The 19371-nt window shown below is 43.6% G+C and overlaps 1 protein-coding gene across 1 annotated transcript in view; it reads left to right on the forward strand.

The window, feature by feature from the left end:
* Positions 1–19371, forward strand: part of LOC140730671 (nesprin-1-like) — a 626730-nt gene that overhangs the window by 82825 nt on the left and 524534 nt on the right. The window contains 6 exon segments of the mRNA XM_073051428.1: positions 3180–3200; positions 7102–7194; positions 7302–7480; positions 11010–11206; positions 15573–15682; positions 17259–17366. Of these exon segments, the coding sequence (XP_072907529.1) occupies positions 3180–3200; positions 7102–7194; positions 7302–7480; positions 11010–11206; positions 15573–15682; positions 17259–17366 (708 nt within the window).

A 19371-nucleotide genomic window follows, 5' to 3' on the forward strand; every position in this document is an offset into this window, starting at 1 on the left:
TTAAATTAGGAGATGTACTAAACTGGCATGTGGTACAAATTTATGCTGGTGCTTTCTTTGGGAACCTTTGCAGGTAATTGAAGAAAAGTTAGTTTCCACAGTGAAGTGAGGTGTTTACCCTCATGCCAGGGGAGAAAACAAAGAAGTAGGGGGAGCCTCACAGAGGTCTCACACTTACACTGAATGTATCCTTAAAGAAATACAGCCTTTTCAAACAACAGCCTCTTTCCCTTAGATGTATCCTAGTCCCTGGTACATAATTAGACAGAAAATAGTATTGCTTGAAATAATTTAATCGTAACCTTAACAAACATTTGACAGGTTTTTCACTTCCTCACTCACTTACCTCACGTTTTCTCTGTCTCTGCCTCCCATTTCCCTCCTCCTGCCCATTCTCTGTCTCCCTCTTTTCATCTCTCTCTCACCCCCCCCACCCTCCCTCGCTCCCCCACCCCCTCACTTGCCTCTAAAGGTTCTTTTACCTTAGGCTCTCTATCAATTCTGGTTCTTTGTTCAACATCCAATCCAGAATAGCTGATCCCCTAGTGGGCTCAACCAGGAGCTGCTGTAAAAAGCCATCTCGTCGGCACTCAAGAAACTCTCCCTCCTGAGGATTTCCGTAACTATTGTAACATTGCCCTTTTGGTATGCATTACCTATCTCCCATTGTAATTTGTAGACCACATCTTAACTAGTGTTTGGGGGTCTGTGTACATCTCCCATCAGGGTCTTTTTAACACTTGCAGTTCCTTAGCTCTATCCACAATAATTCAACACCTTCCAACCTTAGATCACCTCTTTCTAATGATTTGATTTGATTTTTTACCAACCGCTGCCTTCCTGCCTGTCCTTTTGAGACAATGTGTATCCTTGGACATTAAGTTCCCGGCTATAATCTTCTTTCAGCCATGATTCAGTGATGCCCACAGCATCATACATGCCAACCTGTAACTGTGCTGCATGTTCCTCTGTATACTGTGGGCATTCAAACATAACACCTTCAGTCCTCGATTTACCCTTCTCGATTTTGTCGCACCATGCTCAGCCTAACTTTGTCTGAAGTTTTACCAACATCTGCCTGCACAACCTCTCCACTAACTGTTCTGGCACTCTGGTTCTCATCCCCCTGTAACTCGAGTTTAAACCCCACCATGCAATATCCTCCCAGGTTATTAGCCCCCCTCCAGTTCAGATGCAAACTGTCCCCTCTGTACACGTTGCACATTCCCTGGAAGAGAGCTCAATGATCCAAAAATCTTATGCTCTCTCCCCCGCTCCACCAACCCCCACATACCAACTGCTTAGCCACGTATTATATTGTATAATCTTCCTAGTTCTGGCCTCACTAGCACATGGCATGGGTAGCAATCCTGAGATCATAACCCCGGAGGTCCTGCCCTTTAACTTAGCACCAAACTCCTTCAGCACTCATCTAAACCATGTCATTGGTATCAACATAGACCATGACCTCTGGCTGTTCATCCTCCCACTTAATGCTGAGGACTCGATCTGAGATATCCTGAACCCTGGCACCCGGGAGGCAACAGACCATCTGGGAATCTCGTTCTTGCCCTCAGAGCCTCCTGTCCATTCCCCTAGGTAACAATTCCCCTATTGCCACAGCGTGCTCCTTCCCCTTCCCTTCTGAGTCACAAAGCCAGACTCAGTGCCAAAACCCGGCCACCGAGTCCTTCCTCTGTTAAGTCAACACCCCCCCCTCCACAACAGTATCCAAAGTGACAGACCTGTTGTTGAGGGGGATGGCCAGAGGGGTTCTCTGCACTGGCTCCTTACCCCCTTTCCCCTTCCTGACTGTCACCCAGTTTCTCGTGTCCTGCACCTAGGGTGTAACTACCTCTCTATATGTTCTCTCTATCACTCCCTCAGCCTCCCAATGATGCAAAGTTCATCCAGTTTCAGCTCCAACTCCTTAAGGCAGTTTGTTGGATGCACTTCTTGCAGCTGCAGTCATCAGGGACACTGGAGGTCTCCCTTCCTCCCCACATCCCACAAGAGGAGCATTTCACTGGCATCTCTACTGTCCTAGATGAGAAGATACAAAGAAGAAGGGAGGGGAAAAAAACTTGAGCTTTTTCATTTGCTTTCCCTGAGTGAAGCCTCCCTTTGCTGGAGCTTCGAAGAGCTAAACCTTTAAGATCACCACTCTGATCTGACCACTCAGACGACAGCCGTCTGAGGATAGGTGCATGTACGTGGCTTGTATTCCCTTGTGTTTGTAAGGCTGAAGGATGTGCAAAGGATAGATGTGTTTAAAACACCAGAAGGATTGGCTAAATGGAGAGAAATTGTTACAGGAGGATGGGCGGGTGGGTGGGGACTGGTTATGAAGGGGGCATTTAGACCTGGAGTAAGTAAATAGTTGAGCAGTGGGATGCTGGTTCCCAAAATTCTAAGGAATAAGTGAGCATTTTCAGGGTGGGGAAGGAAAGATTTTTTTTGTCTAATAGGGATACCAAGAAGCAATGGTAATGAGGTAAATTTCAACCTTGGTCAATGAGGAGCTCATACCCTCTCCTCGAGGAGGAGCTCATACCCTCTCCTCGAGGAGGAGCTCATACCCTCTCCTCGAGGAGGAGCTGCAGGCACCTGCATGCCTTCATTTCATGATTCAGAAACTGCTTCTTTCCCTCCATCAGATTACTGAATGGTCCATGAACTTTACGCTGTTATTTCCTCGTTTTTCACTATTTGTTGATTTTTGTAAATTATAGAAATTTTATACCTTTGCACTGTTGCCACAAAACAACAAATTTAATGTCCTCTAAGTCAGTGATAGTAAGTCCGATTCTGAATGAGGGGCTGAATGGTCTCCTTCAGGTTAGTGCATTTTGAGCAAGCAGATGAATGTTTGAGTTGAATGGGATGCTGTAAAACGCTGTCTCAGAACTCATAGCCCTGACAGGAAGCAATAAACTAAAAGCACGGTGAGCTGGCTGTTGTAAAGTGAAAGGCTTGTCTTGTCAATTGTCAGAATTGCCGCAGAGCTCAATAATTCCATTTCAGAAATCACTTAAAGGCATTAGACTTGTACATAATTAAAATAAAATTAGATGGAACAGTTGACATGTTGTGCTCTTATTGTAAGCTGAGAATGGGACATTGTGGCTAACTGAATGCAAATTCTCTTTAATTTCTCTCTCATGCTGCCATTTAACCAGTCCATGAACAGAGGATCGCCGGTCAGTGATTTCAGCGTCATGTGCACTTCTGTCCCATCTTAACATTGTTCTATTTCCAGTTTATTTTGTTTTCTGTGGTTATACACTCTGCAGCTGTGGAACAATGTCCAGAAATTCATTTCTTTCTCCTGCCCTTTGCCCAAAGCAGTCAGAGTTATACAGCAAGGAAACAGGCCTCTCGGCCTCTGGAATCCATGTTGACCTTCAAGCATGTTAACACACTAATCTGACTCGGGCTCCACACGTTCCAATCAATTCACCCCTGTTTCTACTACCTACTGTGCCTTGAAAAAGTATTCAGCTCCCAACCCTTATTTCACGTAAATGAGTATTCCAAATGGGGATTTTGATCAATTCAACTGGGATATCTTTAATGTGTGAATCACATGCTCCTTTTATTTACACAGTAGAGCCTAAAAAAAGGGAAAGTTGTAAAGCATGAAAAACTAAAAAATCAAAAACTGACATGTCAGCAGTTCAAAAGTATTCATCCCACTTTGCGCAGTATTTAGTTGTACCACCTCTTGCAGCTATTACAGCTAATAGTCTTGAATAAGTCTCTATTAGTTTTGCACAATGTGATGGAGCAAGATTTACCCATTCCTCCTTGCAAAATTGTTCAAGCTGTGCCAGGTTAATTGGGGAGCGACACTGAACAGCAATCTTGAGGTCTTGCCAGAGACGTTTGATCAGGTTAAGGTCAGGACTCTGACTGGGCCACACAAGGATATCAATTTTCTTCATCTGAAACCACTCCATGGTTCCTCTGGCTCTGTGCTTTGGGTCGTTGCCCTGCTGAAAGACAAACTTCCTCCCCAGTTTAAGCTTTCTGGCAGAGGCGAGCAGGTTTTTCATCCAGGATCCCTCTGTATTTAAAAACATTCATCTTTTCATTTACCCTCACCCAATTTCCAATCTCTGCTGCTGAAAAGCATCCCTGTAGTATGATGCTACCTCCGCCGTACTTTACAGCAGTGTTGCCTGGCTGGTGTGCAGTTATTAAATTTACATCACACATAATGTCCTTGGTGTCGAGGACAGAAAGTTACACTTCAGTCGCATCCAACCACAAAGCCTCCTTCCACATCTTTACAGTATCTTCTAAGTGACACTTTGCAAAGTCTTCACAGGTAAGAATATGTTTTTTTTTAGCCAGGGCTTCTTCCTTGCCACTCTTCCATAAATATCCATTTTGTGCAAGGCCTTAGAGATTGTGAAGCCATGGACTTCATCTCCAGTTGCAGACTTCTGCAGCTCCCACAGAGTGACTGTTGGCACGGCTGTGGCCATCATTACAAGTGCCATTCTTGTCTAGTGACTAAGTTTAGAGGGCAGTCTGACCTAGGCAGTGTGGCTGTGTTTTACTTTACTTTTATTGTCACCAAACAATTGATACTAGAACGTACAATCATCACAGCAATATTTGATTCTGCACTTCACGCTCCTTTAAGTACAAATTGAAGTAAATATAATAAAAATTTAAATTATAAATCATAAATAGAAAAGGTAGTGCAAGTCAGGTCCGGATATTTGGAAGGTACGGCTCAGATCCGGGTCAGGATCTGTTCAGCAGTCTTATCACAGTTGGAAAGAAGCTGCTCCCAAATCTGGCCGTACGAGTCTTCATGCTCCTGAACCTTCTCCCGGAGGGAAGTGGGACAAAAAGTGTGTTGGCTGGGTGGGTCGTGTCCTTGATTATCCTGGCAGCACTGCTCCGACAGCGTGCGGTGTAAAGTGAGTCCAAGGACGGAAGATTGGTTTGTGTGATGTGCTGGGCTGTGTTCACGATCTTCTGCAGCTTCTTCCGGTCTTGGACAGGACAACTTCCATACCAGGTTGTGATGTACCGTAGAAGATCACTTTTCATATTTTTTCCACTTTTTCACAGTGGTCTGCACTGAGCTCTGAATTACATTCAGTGCCTTTGAGATGGTCTTGCACCCTTCCCCAGATTTGTGCTTCTCTATTATCATTTCCTGAACTTGTCTTCATTGTGGTTTGGTCTGTTGAAAATCTACCATACTGTTGGACCTTTCGGGGGGGGCGGGTATTTATTTTCATGAATTCATTGGAAACAGGTGATCCTCCAATTTTCTACAGCAACAAATTGGGTGAGTTTATAAGGTAATATACGGTATTGCACCGGAAGAAACTTAGTGTAGTAAATACAAAGGGGATGAATATCTTTTCTACCTCACAATTTTTGTTTTTACTTTTCAGTAAATTGTTAACTGGTTTTGGAATTTTTCTTTTCATTTGACATGATGCACAGTGTTTTGTAGATTAACTCAAAAAATCTTACTTCAAAAATATTTTAAATTTAGAAAATGAGACAGTAAAATGTGAAGATAGTTGTGGGGGCGGAATACTTTTTCAAGGCACTGTACGTACAGATTAGTGGCAGATTGAGGCCAATTTACACTCATTTTGGAATCTGGGAGAAAGGTGACGAGGTTATGGGGAGGACAAGCAAATCCTGCACAGACAGCAGTCGAGATCAGGATTGAACCTGCGTTGCTGACTGTGAGGAAACTGCTCCACCGTCTGTGCCACCGTGCTGCCCATATCCTTTTCTCGCTATTTCCCACGGACCACTCTTTTCCATTCCTTCACTGCACGCTACAACATGGTGGCAATTCCAACACACCTTGATGGCAACCAGTTCTCCTTGGCCACTGTCGTTCTCCCGTGAAAAATGCTTTTACCAGTGCCGTACCTAGAAATTCAGCATGAATTTTTATCACCTCCTCCTGGTGCTGTCTATTTCCTTCCCTGAACCCTTCTGCCCCTCCTCTCAATCTTTTCCATTATGATTTTCCTGAAATCCCGCCTCTGTGACTAATGTTTTGACCTCTCCTGTTACAATCTCCTCTTTTGGACCAGGGCCATCATTGATTGCTTCTCTGTTGACTGAATTGGGATATTTTTCTGTATTAAATGTGCTGTGGAAATGTGTATCTGTTATTGCTGAATGCTATTACAGAGACGGCTTCCTTCAATATCACTCTGCTGTAGGAGTACTGCCAGCAGCTCCCATTAATGGATCCAAGCCTCCTCCTCACAGCAACCATGCTCATTATTTTAATATATTTGTGACAGACATCATGAAGCATTCCACTGTGTTCTGGGTTCATCTCCATGCTTTACCCTGTTAAAAGGGAAGTAGGTTCTTGAAGGCTGGAGTTCTGGGGAAAAATGTTTGCAGCATTTTAGAAACTAATTTAATATAAATGAAGATTATGTGTTTGATTTTAAAAGTTTTTTTTCCTTTGACTCCATTGACTGATTTATATCAAATTAGTCAAATTGAATATTGTGTCACTCTGTGTTGAGAAAGAATTATGTTGAACTGAAATGCATTTCACCTTGCCATTGTCAATTTATAAAATTTCATTCAATGACCTGTTTTCCAGGAACTCATTCCTTCTATTAATCAAGGAATGGTTATATAGCACAGCCAGTGACCTCAGAGCCACCCAATGTGGTTTACAGCCAATGAAATGTTTGTGTTTTGTGGTCTTCACTGCAGTATTGGAATTACTGCAGCCATTTTAACCACATCAAGATCATTCGAACAACAGTGCATTTTTTTTTTGCATTTTTGCATTTATCTATGAGGCAGGACAAGCTATGTCTGGCTATGAAATTATCTGGGATGGCCTATGGTTTGGAAATCTGTTGTAGAAGAACATCATCTTTCCTTGTTTTCTCCCCAGAATGACTACCTATGTAATATGTGTATCTACTTTCACTTGATTGACTGGTATGTGGAAGAAAGATTGGGTGTGAGTAAAAGATTGAGCAAAAAGGTGGTGTGAGTTTGTGAACTAAACTGCATGAATAATCATGGGATTTGTGGCACTAGGAACTTATTTTGACATGTGCCTTACTCTTCTTACAGATTAAACTGGTCAACATCAATTCTACAGATATCGTTGATGGAAGACCGTCCATTGTCCTTGGCTTGATTTGGACCATCATTTTATACTTCCAGGTGACCCCCAACATTACTCTAATTATACCTTTTGTTACAGTTATATGCCAGTCTTTGCAGCCCATTGCAACCCCCTCATTTTCACTGGCTTGTTTCCTAATCTGCAGATCGAAGAGCTTACCTGTAATCTGTCACTGCTCTCGTCACTGTCCAGCAGTGCCTCGTCTGTGGAGAGCGTGGCCAACTCAGAGACTGGGAGCCCCCCATCCAAGAGAAAAGTTGTGACCAACTTGAAGGGAAATGCCAAGAAGGCTCTCCTGAAGTGGGTGCACCACACTGCAGGAAAGTGAGTTCCACGTCAGTCATTCTGTTGCAGTAAATGAAAGTCAGTTGCTCACTGAACTTATTTTCAGCATTCAGTATTGAAGTTCGTTGTGTGTTTACTTCTCTCAACATTGTCTTATGTCCTGCCTCACTGAGTACGGCCACGGAGTCAGGAATGTCCTCCTTTCCTCTCTTTGTCCTAATTAGGGTGTACTGTAAGATAAGATGGTAAACTGAATGGTTAGTCTCTTTTTTTGCTGTATACAGTAGAATTGAGACTGGATTCTCAGCACTTACATCATCAAGAAAATGGCACCATCTCTATCAGTATAGTAACTGACCATTCTAAAGCTTATATTATCTTTATCTTGCTTGCAGCTGTGTCCAAAGGAAAAAGAGGAGATTTTGGTTCCAACCAGAATTAAGATAGGAGTCACCCTTTCTGTAGTCAAAGACAGATCTGACCAGGCTATGAGCATCTCACAGTACTGGAGCCCTGTGGGAGTCTGTATTCATGAGCACAAGTTCTTGGACTGGAGCTTAGGAAGGGCAGGAAGTCCACCTGCACTAAAAACACGGTGAAAAGTGAAAACTGTGCCTGCAATGCTTGGTGATGCTAGGCTGATTGTCCATTCAAATCTGAGACTGGCATATTTCAGTTAACAGAAATGACTGCTGATGTGGGGTGAAGGAGAATTTCTGACGTTAGATCATGGATCTGCCGTGACTCCATTGAACAGTGCCACAGTCTCAAGCGGCTGAGTGCTCTACTCCCCTACTCCGTATCCATCTGAGGTGACTGATGATATCTGTTTTAGAATGCCTCAGTGTTGGGAAATTTTTCCAAAGGCTGCCTTTGGTTTTGGCTAAATATCCAAACTCCCCAGTAAGCTGCCCATGTGTAAGACAAACTGGACCCTTCGATTCACAGGACACATCATTCTGCTGATCCTGATGAATGCAAAACACTCTTCTTGCCAATTAGCCTGTTTGGCTTTCTTGCTGTGACTTTAGTCTTCGGTGTAAATAAATAACCATATGGTTTTAATCGACAAACGTGGAGCCTGTCAGGTTCCCCTATTACAGCTTGAATAGGTTCTACTGTAGATTCTAGAATCTAATGCCATTTCTAGAACACAGTCTTATCTCTCAACAAGCAAAAAACTGGAAAAATTTGGTGGGTCGGGCAGCATCAGTGGAGGGAAATGGACAGTTGATGTTTTGGGTTGATACCATCATCTGGACTGAAAGATACAGAGGAGATAAGCCATTACAAAACCTTGGAGGGAAGCGATCGATGGTGGACGGGTTGGCAGGTGATAGGTGGATCCACGTGAGGAGGGGAGACTGGAAATAACAACAGATGCTGAGAGATGATAGGCAGAGGCAACAAGCGGGATCTTTTATTGTTCGCAAGATGAATACAGAGGGCAGATTGCGTGAGAGCCCTGCCACAGTGCCAGGTAGCATAAAGAGGGGAAACCGGAACCAGGTCTTCAGCATTGATAGTCCAATTCCTGTGCTAAAACAGAGATTATCTCTAAACTGAAACTGCTTCAATAAATTGTTCTTCTGAATTGCCAACATACTGTAGGTAAAAATGTGAATTTGATGCTGAATAGAACTGGTGGATCTCATGATACATTGGCAACTATGATTACAGTACTGTGCAAAAGTCTTGGGCACATATATATAGCTAGGGTGCCTAAGAGCTTTGCACAGTACTGTATTTGTCAACCTGGCGCAGAGAGCAAATTTATTAATATGACGGCAGCAAATGATGTTTGGAGTGGTGAGGGTGGGGTGTGCCAAGGGTGAGTGCAGACACAGCCAGCCCTCAGACACCAGGCAAGGTGACTTGATTCCTAACAATTGGTTTATTGATCATTACAGAATGTCTTTCTGCTGCTTCCTGCTCCCTCCCCTCTCCCTTCCCCTTTTCCCTATCATGGTTCCCCTCTCCCTGCCTCTTTCCCACTCTTGGAGACCCACATCAGAATCAGGTTTGTCATCACTCACATATGGCATGAAATTAGTTTCTTTTCTGTGGCAGCAGTACAGTGCAATACAGAAAATTACCTCAGTGCTGTACAAAAGTGTTAGGCACCCGCACTATTTATATGTGCCAAAAACTTTTGCACAGTCCTCTAAGTGAAGAGCAGGAGTGCAAGGGTTAATTTTTAGAGAGGATGATTATTTTGGAGATTCAATTGAAGGTAGGCAGAAGAATACAATGCAAAGGCATAGAATACTATAAGTTTCAAAAATATATAAATAGTACAAGAAAAGGAATAATGAGTCAATGTGTATGGATTCAAGGACCATTTAGAGATCTGATGGTGGAGGAGAAATAGATGTTTGAGTATAGGTCATCAGTCTGCAGTACTGTCTCCCTAATGTTAGTAACAAGAAGAAGGCGTGTCCCAGATCGTGAGCATTCTTAGTAATGGATGAGAGCTGGCCGAGTCTACGGCCCTCTGCAGCCTGCGGTGGCCCTATGCATTGGAGTCTCCATACTAGGCACTGATACAACCAGTCAGGATGTTCTCCACTGTTCATCTAGAAATCTGCAAGAGCTTTTGGTGACGTATCAAATCTCCTCAAACTCCTAATGCAGTGGAGGCCCTGGTGTTCCGCCTTCATTACTGCATCAAAATGTTGGGCCCAGGATAGATCCTCTGCCACGTTGATAAGTAGGAGGCTGCTCACCCTTTCTACTGCTGAGCCCTCAATGAGGACTGGTGTGTGTCCTCCCGACCTCCCCTTCCTGAAGTCCACAATCAATTCCTTGGTGTTGTTAGAGTTGCGTACAAGGTTGTAGTTGCAACAACACTGAAGCAGCTGATCTATCTCATTCCTGTACGCCTCCTCATCGTCATCTGAGATTCTGCCAACAACTGTGGTGTCATTGGCAAATTTATTGATAGCATCTGAGCTGTGTCTCGCCACACAGTCATGAGTGTAGAGCGATAAAGCAGTGGGCTAAGCGGAAGCAGGGAATGAGAATCCTTTAGTGGTGCACGTCCTGCTGCGATGACCGCAACGAGGTAGAGTAGCACCCAAATGTGGTGAGTTCACACATTGCAAGAACGTGTTGGTTAGATCGAGAATGGGTCGGTTATGAGAGACCAGAATGCATCATCAGCAGTGGAGATGCAAGAGACTGCAGGTGCTGGGATCTAGAGCAAAAACAAAATGCTGGAGGATCTCACTGAGTCAGGCTGCGTCTGTGGAGGGAAATGGACAGTCAATGTCTTGGGCCAAGGTCATTCATCTGGACTGGACAAAGTCTAGCCAACTCCAGATGAAGGGTCTCAACTTCAAAGGTCAGTGTTTCCCTCCACAAATGCAGTCTGGTCCACTGAATTCCTCTTGTAGTTTGTTCTATTGTGTGCATCCATCCTGCTGTACTGGTCTGCTCTGGAATGCAATGAGGAGCCTAAGGCAGCTCCATGTTCTCTTCTGCTTCAGGCCCAGTGCCCCAACCTTCACAGGTTTTCTTCTTGTTGTTTTATATAATGCATTTATAACCTCTGCTTTTTCCCGTGAAGGCGTTTAGGCATTGAAGTGAAGGATTTTGGCCCGAGCTGGAGGAGTGGTGTTGCCTTTCATTCTGTTATTCACGCCATCCGTCCCGACTTGACCGACTTGGAAAGGGTCAGGAGCCAGTCAAACAGGGAAAACTTGGAGAGTGCTTTCACCATCGCTGAAACTCAGCTCGGGATTCCAAGACTCCTGGACCCTGAAGGTATTTGTCAATCGTCATTGGTTAGAGTTCAAGTTATTTATGTAATTTTGTAATTTTATCTGTTTTATTGGTGGTGGATAGTTCAGCGGAGACTCCCACTGTAGGAATCTATTATTATCCTACATGGCTTTCTCTTCTTGCCAGAGCTGAACTCTCAGAAATCCTGATTCTTTAATACTATTCGAAAAGATGAGTCCTGGCACTCTGCTGCACTTTGGAAAGGATTGTCTTTCTGATGGGACTTTAAGCAAAGCCCTGGCTGCCTCCTTCCTGATGGTAGAGGATCCCCTTTGTAGTATTTGAAGAAGAGGGGCTGTGCTGTTATGTCTTGGCCAATGTTCTTTGCTCAGTCAACAAAATCAAGAAAAAAATTCTCAAGGGCTAGTGAAGTGAAATTCCTGTGCCTGACAATTAACTGGTGAGCCCTCATAAGGCATTATTTTGGCTCCTATCAGAGTGATGCGTGCAGTTGCAGATGTTACGTTTTAGGAAGGTGCAGAAGAGGGTCAGTGTTTAGAAACAAAGAGCTTTAGTTGTGTGGAACAATGGTGAAGCTGAGTTTTGTATTTGGAACAGGTCAGGTTTTGAGGAGATGGGGTCAACGTGGTTAAACTCATGGACACAGAACAGATAGAAATTGCTCCTTCCGGCAGAGGTCTGAGAATGAAGGCGATGGGCAAAACAACCAAAAGAGACATGAGGAAGATTATAAACACAAGAGATTCTGCAGATGCTGGAAATTCAGAATAACACACACAAAATGGTGGAGGAACTTGGCAGGTCAGACAGCCTCTATGGAGAGTACTAAAGAGTTGACGTTTTAGGCCGAGACCCTTCATCAGGACTTCTGATGAGATCTGATGAATATCTGATAATAGACACTGCCTGATTCACTGAGTTGTTCCAGCCATTTGTGTGTGGGGAAGTTTATAGGCTGGTTTTCTCTCCAAGGGGTAATATTGGAGGCAGATTCAATTGATGTTCAAAAGGGAACTGGATAAGTATCTGAAATTGGAGAACTCATAGGCTTTGGGGAGGGGGAAGGGGAGTGAAACTATCATCTTACATAGAGCCAGTATGGACAATAAAGGCCAATTAGCCTCCTTCCCATTGTGCCTATTTTGATTCATTGGGAAACATGGGAAGTTTTAAGTTGCAGAGAAAGTGGGAAAAACAAAAGAGGTCTTTGACAAAGTGAAAACCAGGAAAGTCTGAAGGACTTGGGTGTTGGTGGTGCTGGCTGAGAGAGGACAGGGGTGGTCTGTTTGGAGGAGGCAGCCAAAATCTGAAATCCCAGAAGACGACAGAGGAGACAAAAGACCTGAGGGGTAGGAGTGTGAGGTGGAAGAGCGGAAGGGTTGATTAGCTGTATCATGTGTCACCTTGGAAGATGAAGGCGCCAAACTTCGGGCTTATACTGGGCTTTGTTGGAGCTGTGTAGGAGGCCAAAGGTGGAGTGGTTGAGTGAGACTAGGACAAGAATAAAAGTGACAGGCCATTGGAAGCTCGGGGTCACACACGTACACCCAACCGAGATGTTCTGTACTCGCCTCATTTGGTCTTCACTCTCCAAAGTATCACAGACCTCTTCCTGCATTCCCTCTGCCCCCTCATGCATTCTCCACACTTAAAAATGTTGTTCCATATCTAAGTTTTTCTTCCAATTCTGATGAAAGCTCATTGACCTGAAGCATTCACTCTGTTCCCCACCCTCCCAGTAAATTTAGTTTCAAGTACTGAATACTTCCAGCGTCTTCTGTTTTTAATTTCCTCTCGCCTGGAAGTTTAGTTCAGATTTCTCCCATGTCATCTCTGTAATGAACTTCTGCTGAGGCTCTGCCAGGCTGCTGATAGCTTTGGAAACAGGAGGTCTTCATGACCCGTGTTCAGCAACACTCCTCCTCAGTAATGAGCCTTCATCCTGTCGGGTGTTATAATGTTCTCTTTCATGGATTTATTATTAGATATTGTCTTACAGTTTTGTTGTCCCTGATGGAGGTTTTCTAATTATCTTTATTATTTTACTCAAGTAGCAGATTAAGAAATAGAACACATTACAACTATGGTATTAACTCTTCATTCAGGCAAGTTTATATGATGTAGTTGGTAGGACAGCTGCCTCACAGTCTCAGCTATCCAGATTTAATCATATCACAAACAAGAGAAAATTTACAGATGCTGGAAATCCAGCATCACGCACAAAACATTGGAGGAACTCAGCAGGCCAGGCAGCATCTATGGAAAAGAGTACAGTGTGGTCCTTCAAACTTTGACCTTATTCTTTCCCATAGAGGCTGCCTGTCCTGTTCAGTTCCTCCAGCATTTTGTGTGTGTTTCTCAGATTTAATCCTGACCCCTGGTCCAGTCTGTATGGAGTTTGCATGTTCTCGCTGTGACTAAGTGGGTTTCCTCCAGGTATTTGCCCTTGCAGTTTCCAATTACCTGCAGCTGGGTGGTAAATTAGCCACTGTAAATTGCCCCAAGCGAGCACGCGGGTGGTAGAATTTAAGGGATGTTTTTAGGACGGTGGGGCCAACACAACAGGATTGGTGAAAGAGGATGGTCATCTTGGTCCCGGTGCACCAAAGTGCCTTTCTCCATGCTGTCTGACTCTACAGAAACATAACACTTCCATAAAATGTGTGTAGAAGGCCCTTCCATTTGCACGATGACCCTACAACTGTGGCCAAGCCAGTGGTTTGTAAAGTTTTAACATGATCTTGCTGCTCTTGTGTTCCTTGGCCAATAAAGGCAAGCATCCTTCTTAACCACTTTGCTGATCATTTTTAGGGATCTGTGGAGATGTATTCTGACATCGCTCTCTTACTTTACATTTCTTCGTATTTACCCTCCATTAACCGAGGGATCCGTGGACCCCAAGTTGGGAACCACTGCTCTAAACCTTTCCCATCCATACACCTGTCCAATTGACCGCTAATGGTGGTGAAAAGGTCTGTTTCTGTGCTGTATGACTGTATGAAACTGTAAGAGAGTAAGAGATATTGAGAAAAGGCCATATGCCATCTGTGTGCTTTTGGGTATTAGTAAAGCCACGTGCTTTCAGTCCCTGTCCTTCCATAAGATTTGTGTCATACCCCAGTGGCATGTCATCCTTCTGCTACTCCTCAGCTGCAGGTGGAGACTTGTTAACCTTGTACTTGAAAAAGATTGGCCCCTGATCTAGAAATGCACCATTACTTACATTGGTTGATTAGCTGTATCATGTGTCACCTTGGAAGATGAAGGCGCCAAACTTCAGGCTTACACTGGGCTTTGTTGGAGCTGTGTAGGAGGCCAAAGGTGGAGTGGTTGAGTGAGACTAGGACAAGAATAAAAGTGACAGGCCATTGGAAGCTTGGGGTCACACACGTACACCCAACGCTTTTCATTACTTAATATTTAATTATCCTTCTTTGAAGCCAACGATGAGTTAAATGTTGGCTTCAAGGAAGGATAATTAAATATTAAGCATTGAAAAGTGTATGGATCCAAAAGTTAAAACAGAACTTCTTATGCATGTTTATAAGGTGCTGGTGAGGCAATATCTGGTGTACTGTATTGGCTTTTGATCCAAGGAGTGATTTACTTACATTGGAGAAGTTTCACTAAGTTGATTCTTGGAGTGAAGTGGGTGGCGTGTGCCAAATGGTTGTGCATGTTGAAGAAGAATGAGAGAGAATCTTATGGAAACATGAGGAGAATTTTGAGGGGATTGTAGGCAAGCTGCTGAGAGACTGTTTCCTTTAGAAGGGGCATAGTTTTAGAATAAGGGGTCACCAGTATTTTTTTGCCTCTGATGGGTGTGAATCTTTGGAATTTTCTACCCCAGTGAGCTATAGAAGAGGAGTCATTGAATATCCTCAAGCTGGATGTAGTAAACCACAAGGGAGTTGAGAGATATGTGGAGAGAGTGGGTGAGCCAGTGGTCTTGGGCCCAAGGTTTGGTCTGTCATGAACTTGCTGAAAGTTAGAGCAGGCTGAAGGAGTTGATACTCTTGTTCTGGGTTTTGTATGTTCTTATGTAAGCCATTACATGAAACTGTAGCTTACCATCTCTCGCCACCTTCAATACCTCTTGCATGTCCCTGATTTCCATCACCTCACCACTGGCAGGCTGTCTCCCCAAACCTCACTGCTTCCCCACCTTTCCTCCTCTTTCAATCCACTTCCTTGACCTCATTTCTGTTCACCTGTCCTGATAGCTCTGTAAGTGGTTTAATCTCACATCTTGTCTGAAGCGCTCTTGTGAAAAGCCGTGGGGTTTTGAAGCACACCACTGTTAGGTGCTATTAGGGGTGTGTACATATTGCTCAGTTCTTTGAAGGAGCAGCTGAACCCTGTCTCCTAACTGAATGATGCTTTACAGATGTTGATGTCAACAAACCAGATGAGAAGTCCATCATGACTTACGTAGCACAGTTCCTGAAGCAATATCCAGACCCACGGGGGGCTGAGCCTGAACCCGCAGAGGAAGAGGTGAGTCCTTTCCTATTTCTATTTGATCTTACTGTACAAGCACAGAGTAATACAGCAGAGGGAGGGTATGTGGCCTCTTTAGTCAGCACCAGCCAAGCCCCACTCCCTTCCTGTTCCCCATGGCCCTGAGGTTGTCCATCCTTCAGGAATTTACAGTATCTGTTTTCCATTGAAGGTTTCTGTCGATTTGACTTCGATCAAACTTTTGGCTGTTGGATACTAAATCACACAAGCATTTATTGCACATCTAAGGGGGAAAAAGCTGCTGATGCTTGAAAACCAAAATAAAAATAGAAAATGTTGGAAACATTCAGCAATTGTGGAGATAGAAATAGTTTATATTTCAGGCCTTTTTTCTCAGAGTGGAAAAACAAACATGTTTAAATTTGCAGAAAAGGGGAGAGGTGTTGAGACAATAAGGAATATGAATTATTGGGTCAACCGATGGAGGGTAATAAAGACTTCTTAACAGCAGGTGATTTGTCTGGACAAGATGTAAGCGGAGAGAGAGAACGGAGAAAATAAATCCCATCTGACCCCTTCTCTGGAACTTCAAATATTATTGTTTTCTAACATTTCTCAGATCAACGGCCTGAAATTATACCTCTTTTTCACTCTCCATGCCACCTGACTTGCAAAACATTCTTTTACTATTGCATGAGTAAGCATTTCTCATTATTTACTGTAGCAAAATGCTTCATGACCTTGGACACATCAATAAGATCTCCTCCTATCCTCCCTTGTTCTAACAGAGCACCTTCATCATCTCTAGGCTCTCCACATACCTGAATTCCTCCATTCCAGTTCTGATGAAAGTCTCAAGCTGAAATGTCAACTGCCTATTTTCCTGATCCACTGAGTTCCAGCAGTAGTGTGTTTGTTTTTGGCTGACAGTCTTCTGTGTGTCCACATTTTTCCATAGATCCTTATCCCAGTTATCACTTTTCCCTGGTACTGGTACCTGTGTCGTCATTGGTCAAGGCCCTCATACTGAAACTCTTTATTTCTCTACCTCTAGCTTCTTATTAAGATACTTTCTCAGAAGCATTAAGCTTTTCGCCACCTTGTCTATCCCAGTGTTCGGATACTTTGCCGTGTTAACTTGCATTTATAAAATCTATTTTTGGCATTGCAACACAACACTGCCCTAGTCAGCTGATGTTCTTTAGCTCTGTGAGTTCTTGTATTTTTTTCTACAAGTTTGAATAATTTTTCAGAAAGCATGGGTATTTAAAAAGTTTGATATTCTGAGAACACTGCAAAGCATGGGTCCTAATTGTAAATTTTCAGATGACTGCGTCGAGCTGTTTCTTATCTCTCCTTTCAAGTTGCCTTGACGCTCCTGATGAATCTGTGCATGAATGTTTCTCAGAGCCTGTCGTGGAATTGCATCCCTGCCCCTCACAACGTTCTGCAAAATTTCTTCTGGCTGACAGAAGGGTTATGTAAGATTGCAAGTTTGGGTCTGAGTTACTGTCCCCGTGGATACAGCTTGCTGTCGTTGTTTAGACTCGAATTCAGCAGCATCTCGCTGCCTCTCTTTCACTACAATTATTTCCATTCCATGCACCACCAGCGGGAGGGCAAACAGCTGCTGAGAGACGCAAAAGTTTGGCTGGAGCAGTTTGAAAGGGAGCTCACGCGGGCTCAGATGATGGAAGGCGGGCTGCAGGAGAGTTATCAGGTGGGTTGGTGTTATCTTTGTCGATTGTCATTTCTGAAATGCGACTTTATCAGGCTCCTGCTGTGAGGCAGATCAGAATCAGGTTTACTATCACCGGCATTTGTCATGAAATTTGTTAATTTTGCGGTGACTGCAGTACATGATAATATGGTAAAAAAACTGTGAATTGCAATAAGTATATATATGTATAACAAATAGCTAGCTTAAGGAAGTAGTGCAAAAACAGAAATAAAAAAGTGGTGAGGTAGTGTTCATGGTTTCACTGTGCATTTAGAAATCGGATGGCAGAGGGGAAGAAGCTGTTCCTGACTCGCTGAGTGTGTATCTTCAGCCTTCTGTATGATGATAGCAGAGGGCATGTCCTGGGTGATGGGAGTCCTTAATAATAGACGTCTCCTTTTTAGAGGCACTGTTCCTTGAAGATCTCTTGGATACTACAGAGGTTAGTGCCTATGATGGAGCTGACTAATTTTACAGCTCTCTGCAGCTTACTATGATCCTGTGCAGTAGCCCCCTACCCCCCCCCCCCCCCATACCGGCCAGTGATGCAACCAGTTAGAATGCTCTCCACAGTACATCTGTAGAAATTTTTGAGTGTTTTAGGTGACATTCCAAATGTCTTCAAACTCCTAACGAAATGCTGTATTGCCACTGTCTCTGACTGTATCGATATGTTGGGACCAGGTTGGGTCCTCAGAGATATTAGCACCCAGGAACTTGAAATTGCTCACTCTCTCCATTTCTGATCCTTTTTTAAATTCTGTTTGTTTACAAAGCTGTCCTTTTTTTGAAATTGATTTCTGCTTGTGGTCTACATTTGAACGGATTTTTGGGAAGACTGATTCTCATTTGTATTAATTGCCTACAACCCATATAATTCCTGAAAGATGTCCTATGTCCATCAATTCCAAATGAGGAGGAAGTTGAGAGGGACTAATTGAACTGTGTAGTTACATGAGGCACAGGTTTGATATTGAGAAACAATTCCTCATAGCAAACGTCTGAGACAAGACAGCTGTGGTTCAGAAGGGATCAGAGGACAATTTTTTTTCCACCTCGAGGCTGGTTGCAGTCTGGAATGTACTGCCTGAAAGGGCAGGGGAGGCAGATCAGTCAAAACTGGGACCGAATATACTGTGGACTAGGTGCTGGCAACTGGGTTTGTATGGAAGGATACTCAATGGTTGTCATGGACACGGGGCCTGTTTCTGTGCTGTCTCACTTTATTATTTAATCAATCTCTTCAAGATGATGGATTGATCTGAAAGTGAGGAGAGGGTGAAAGTATTCCTTCTGTCAGAGAAATCTAAAGCTAGAGCGAACTCACTGGCCTTTAATTACACTAGGGCAGAGGGAATTTGGAACTCAGGCCCCAAAAGACAGCATGCTCTCCAGAGTCCAGAACGAGGCCTGTCCTCATTGAAGCATACAAGTTTCTAACAGTGCTCGATGCGGTAAACGCAGAGTTGGTGACTTCTCTCACTTGTCTTAGAACCAGGAGTGATGAAAGCAAAATAAATAATGTGCTGGCTATTTAGGACAGGAATGATAAGAAATTTCTTCACCTGCAGGGCTGTGAATCTTTGCAGTTCTCCAATCAAGGGGGGCAATGCAGGCCAGTCACTGGTTAATGGGAATCCATGGGTTTTTAACTTTTTTAAGGGAATCAAAGGGAATGCAGTTAGTCCAGGAATATGGCACCTGGTAAAAGATTTAGGAAAGTCTTATTGAATGACAGAGCAGGCATGAGGGACTGAATTGCCAACTCCTGCATCTTTTTCATATTTTCTTAAAATACTGGGCATCAATTGCTTTCATCATGATGATTAACAGATTTTGGTTGGAATTAGTGCTGGTAAATGAAGCAGAGGTAGAGTCCTATCTTGACCTCATGGAATGGTGGAGCAGGACCTAGGGATCAAAAGGCCTCCTCCTGTGTCTCGTGCTTTTCTTTCCTTCCACTTCACTTTAGATGATATTGTTTCCATGCCACACAACTGTGGAT

Source organism: Hemitrygon akajei, chromosome 7, assembly GCF_048418815.1.
Source record: "Hemitrygon akajei chromosome 7, sHemAka1.3, whole genome shotgun sequence".
Taxonomy (NCBI): Eukaryota; Metazoa; Chordata; class Chondrichthyes; order Myliobatiformes; family Dasyatidae; genus Hemitrygon; species Hemitrygon akajei.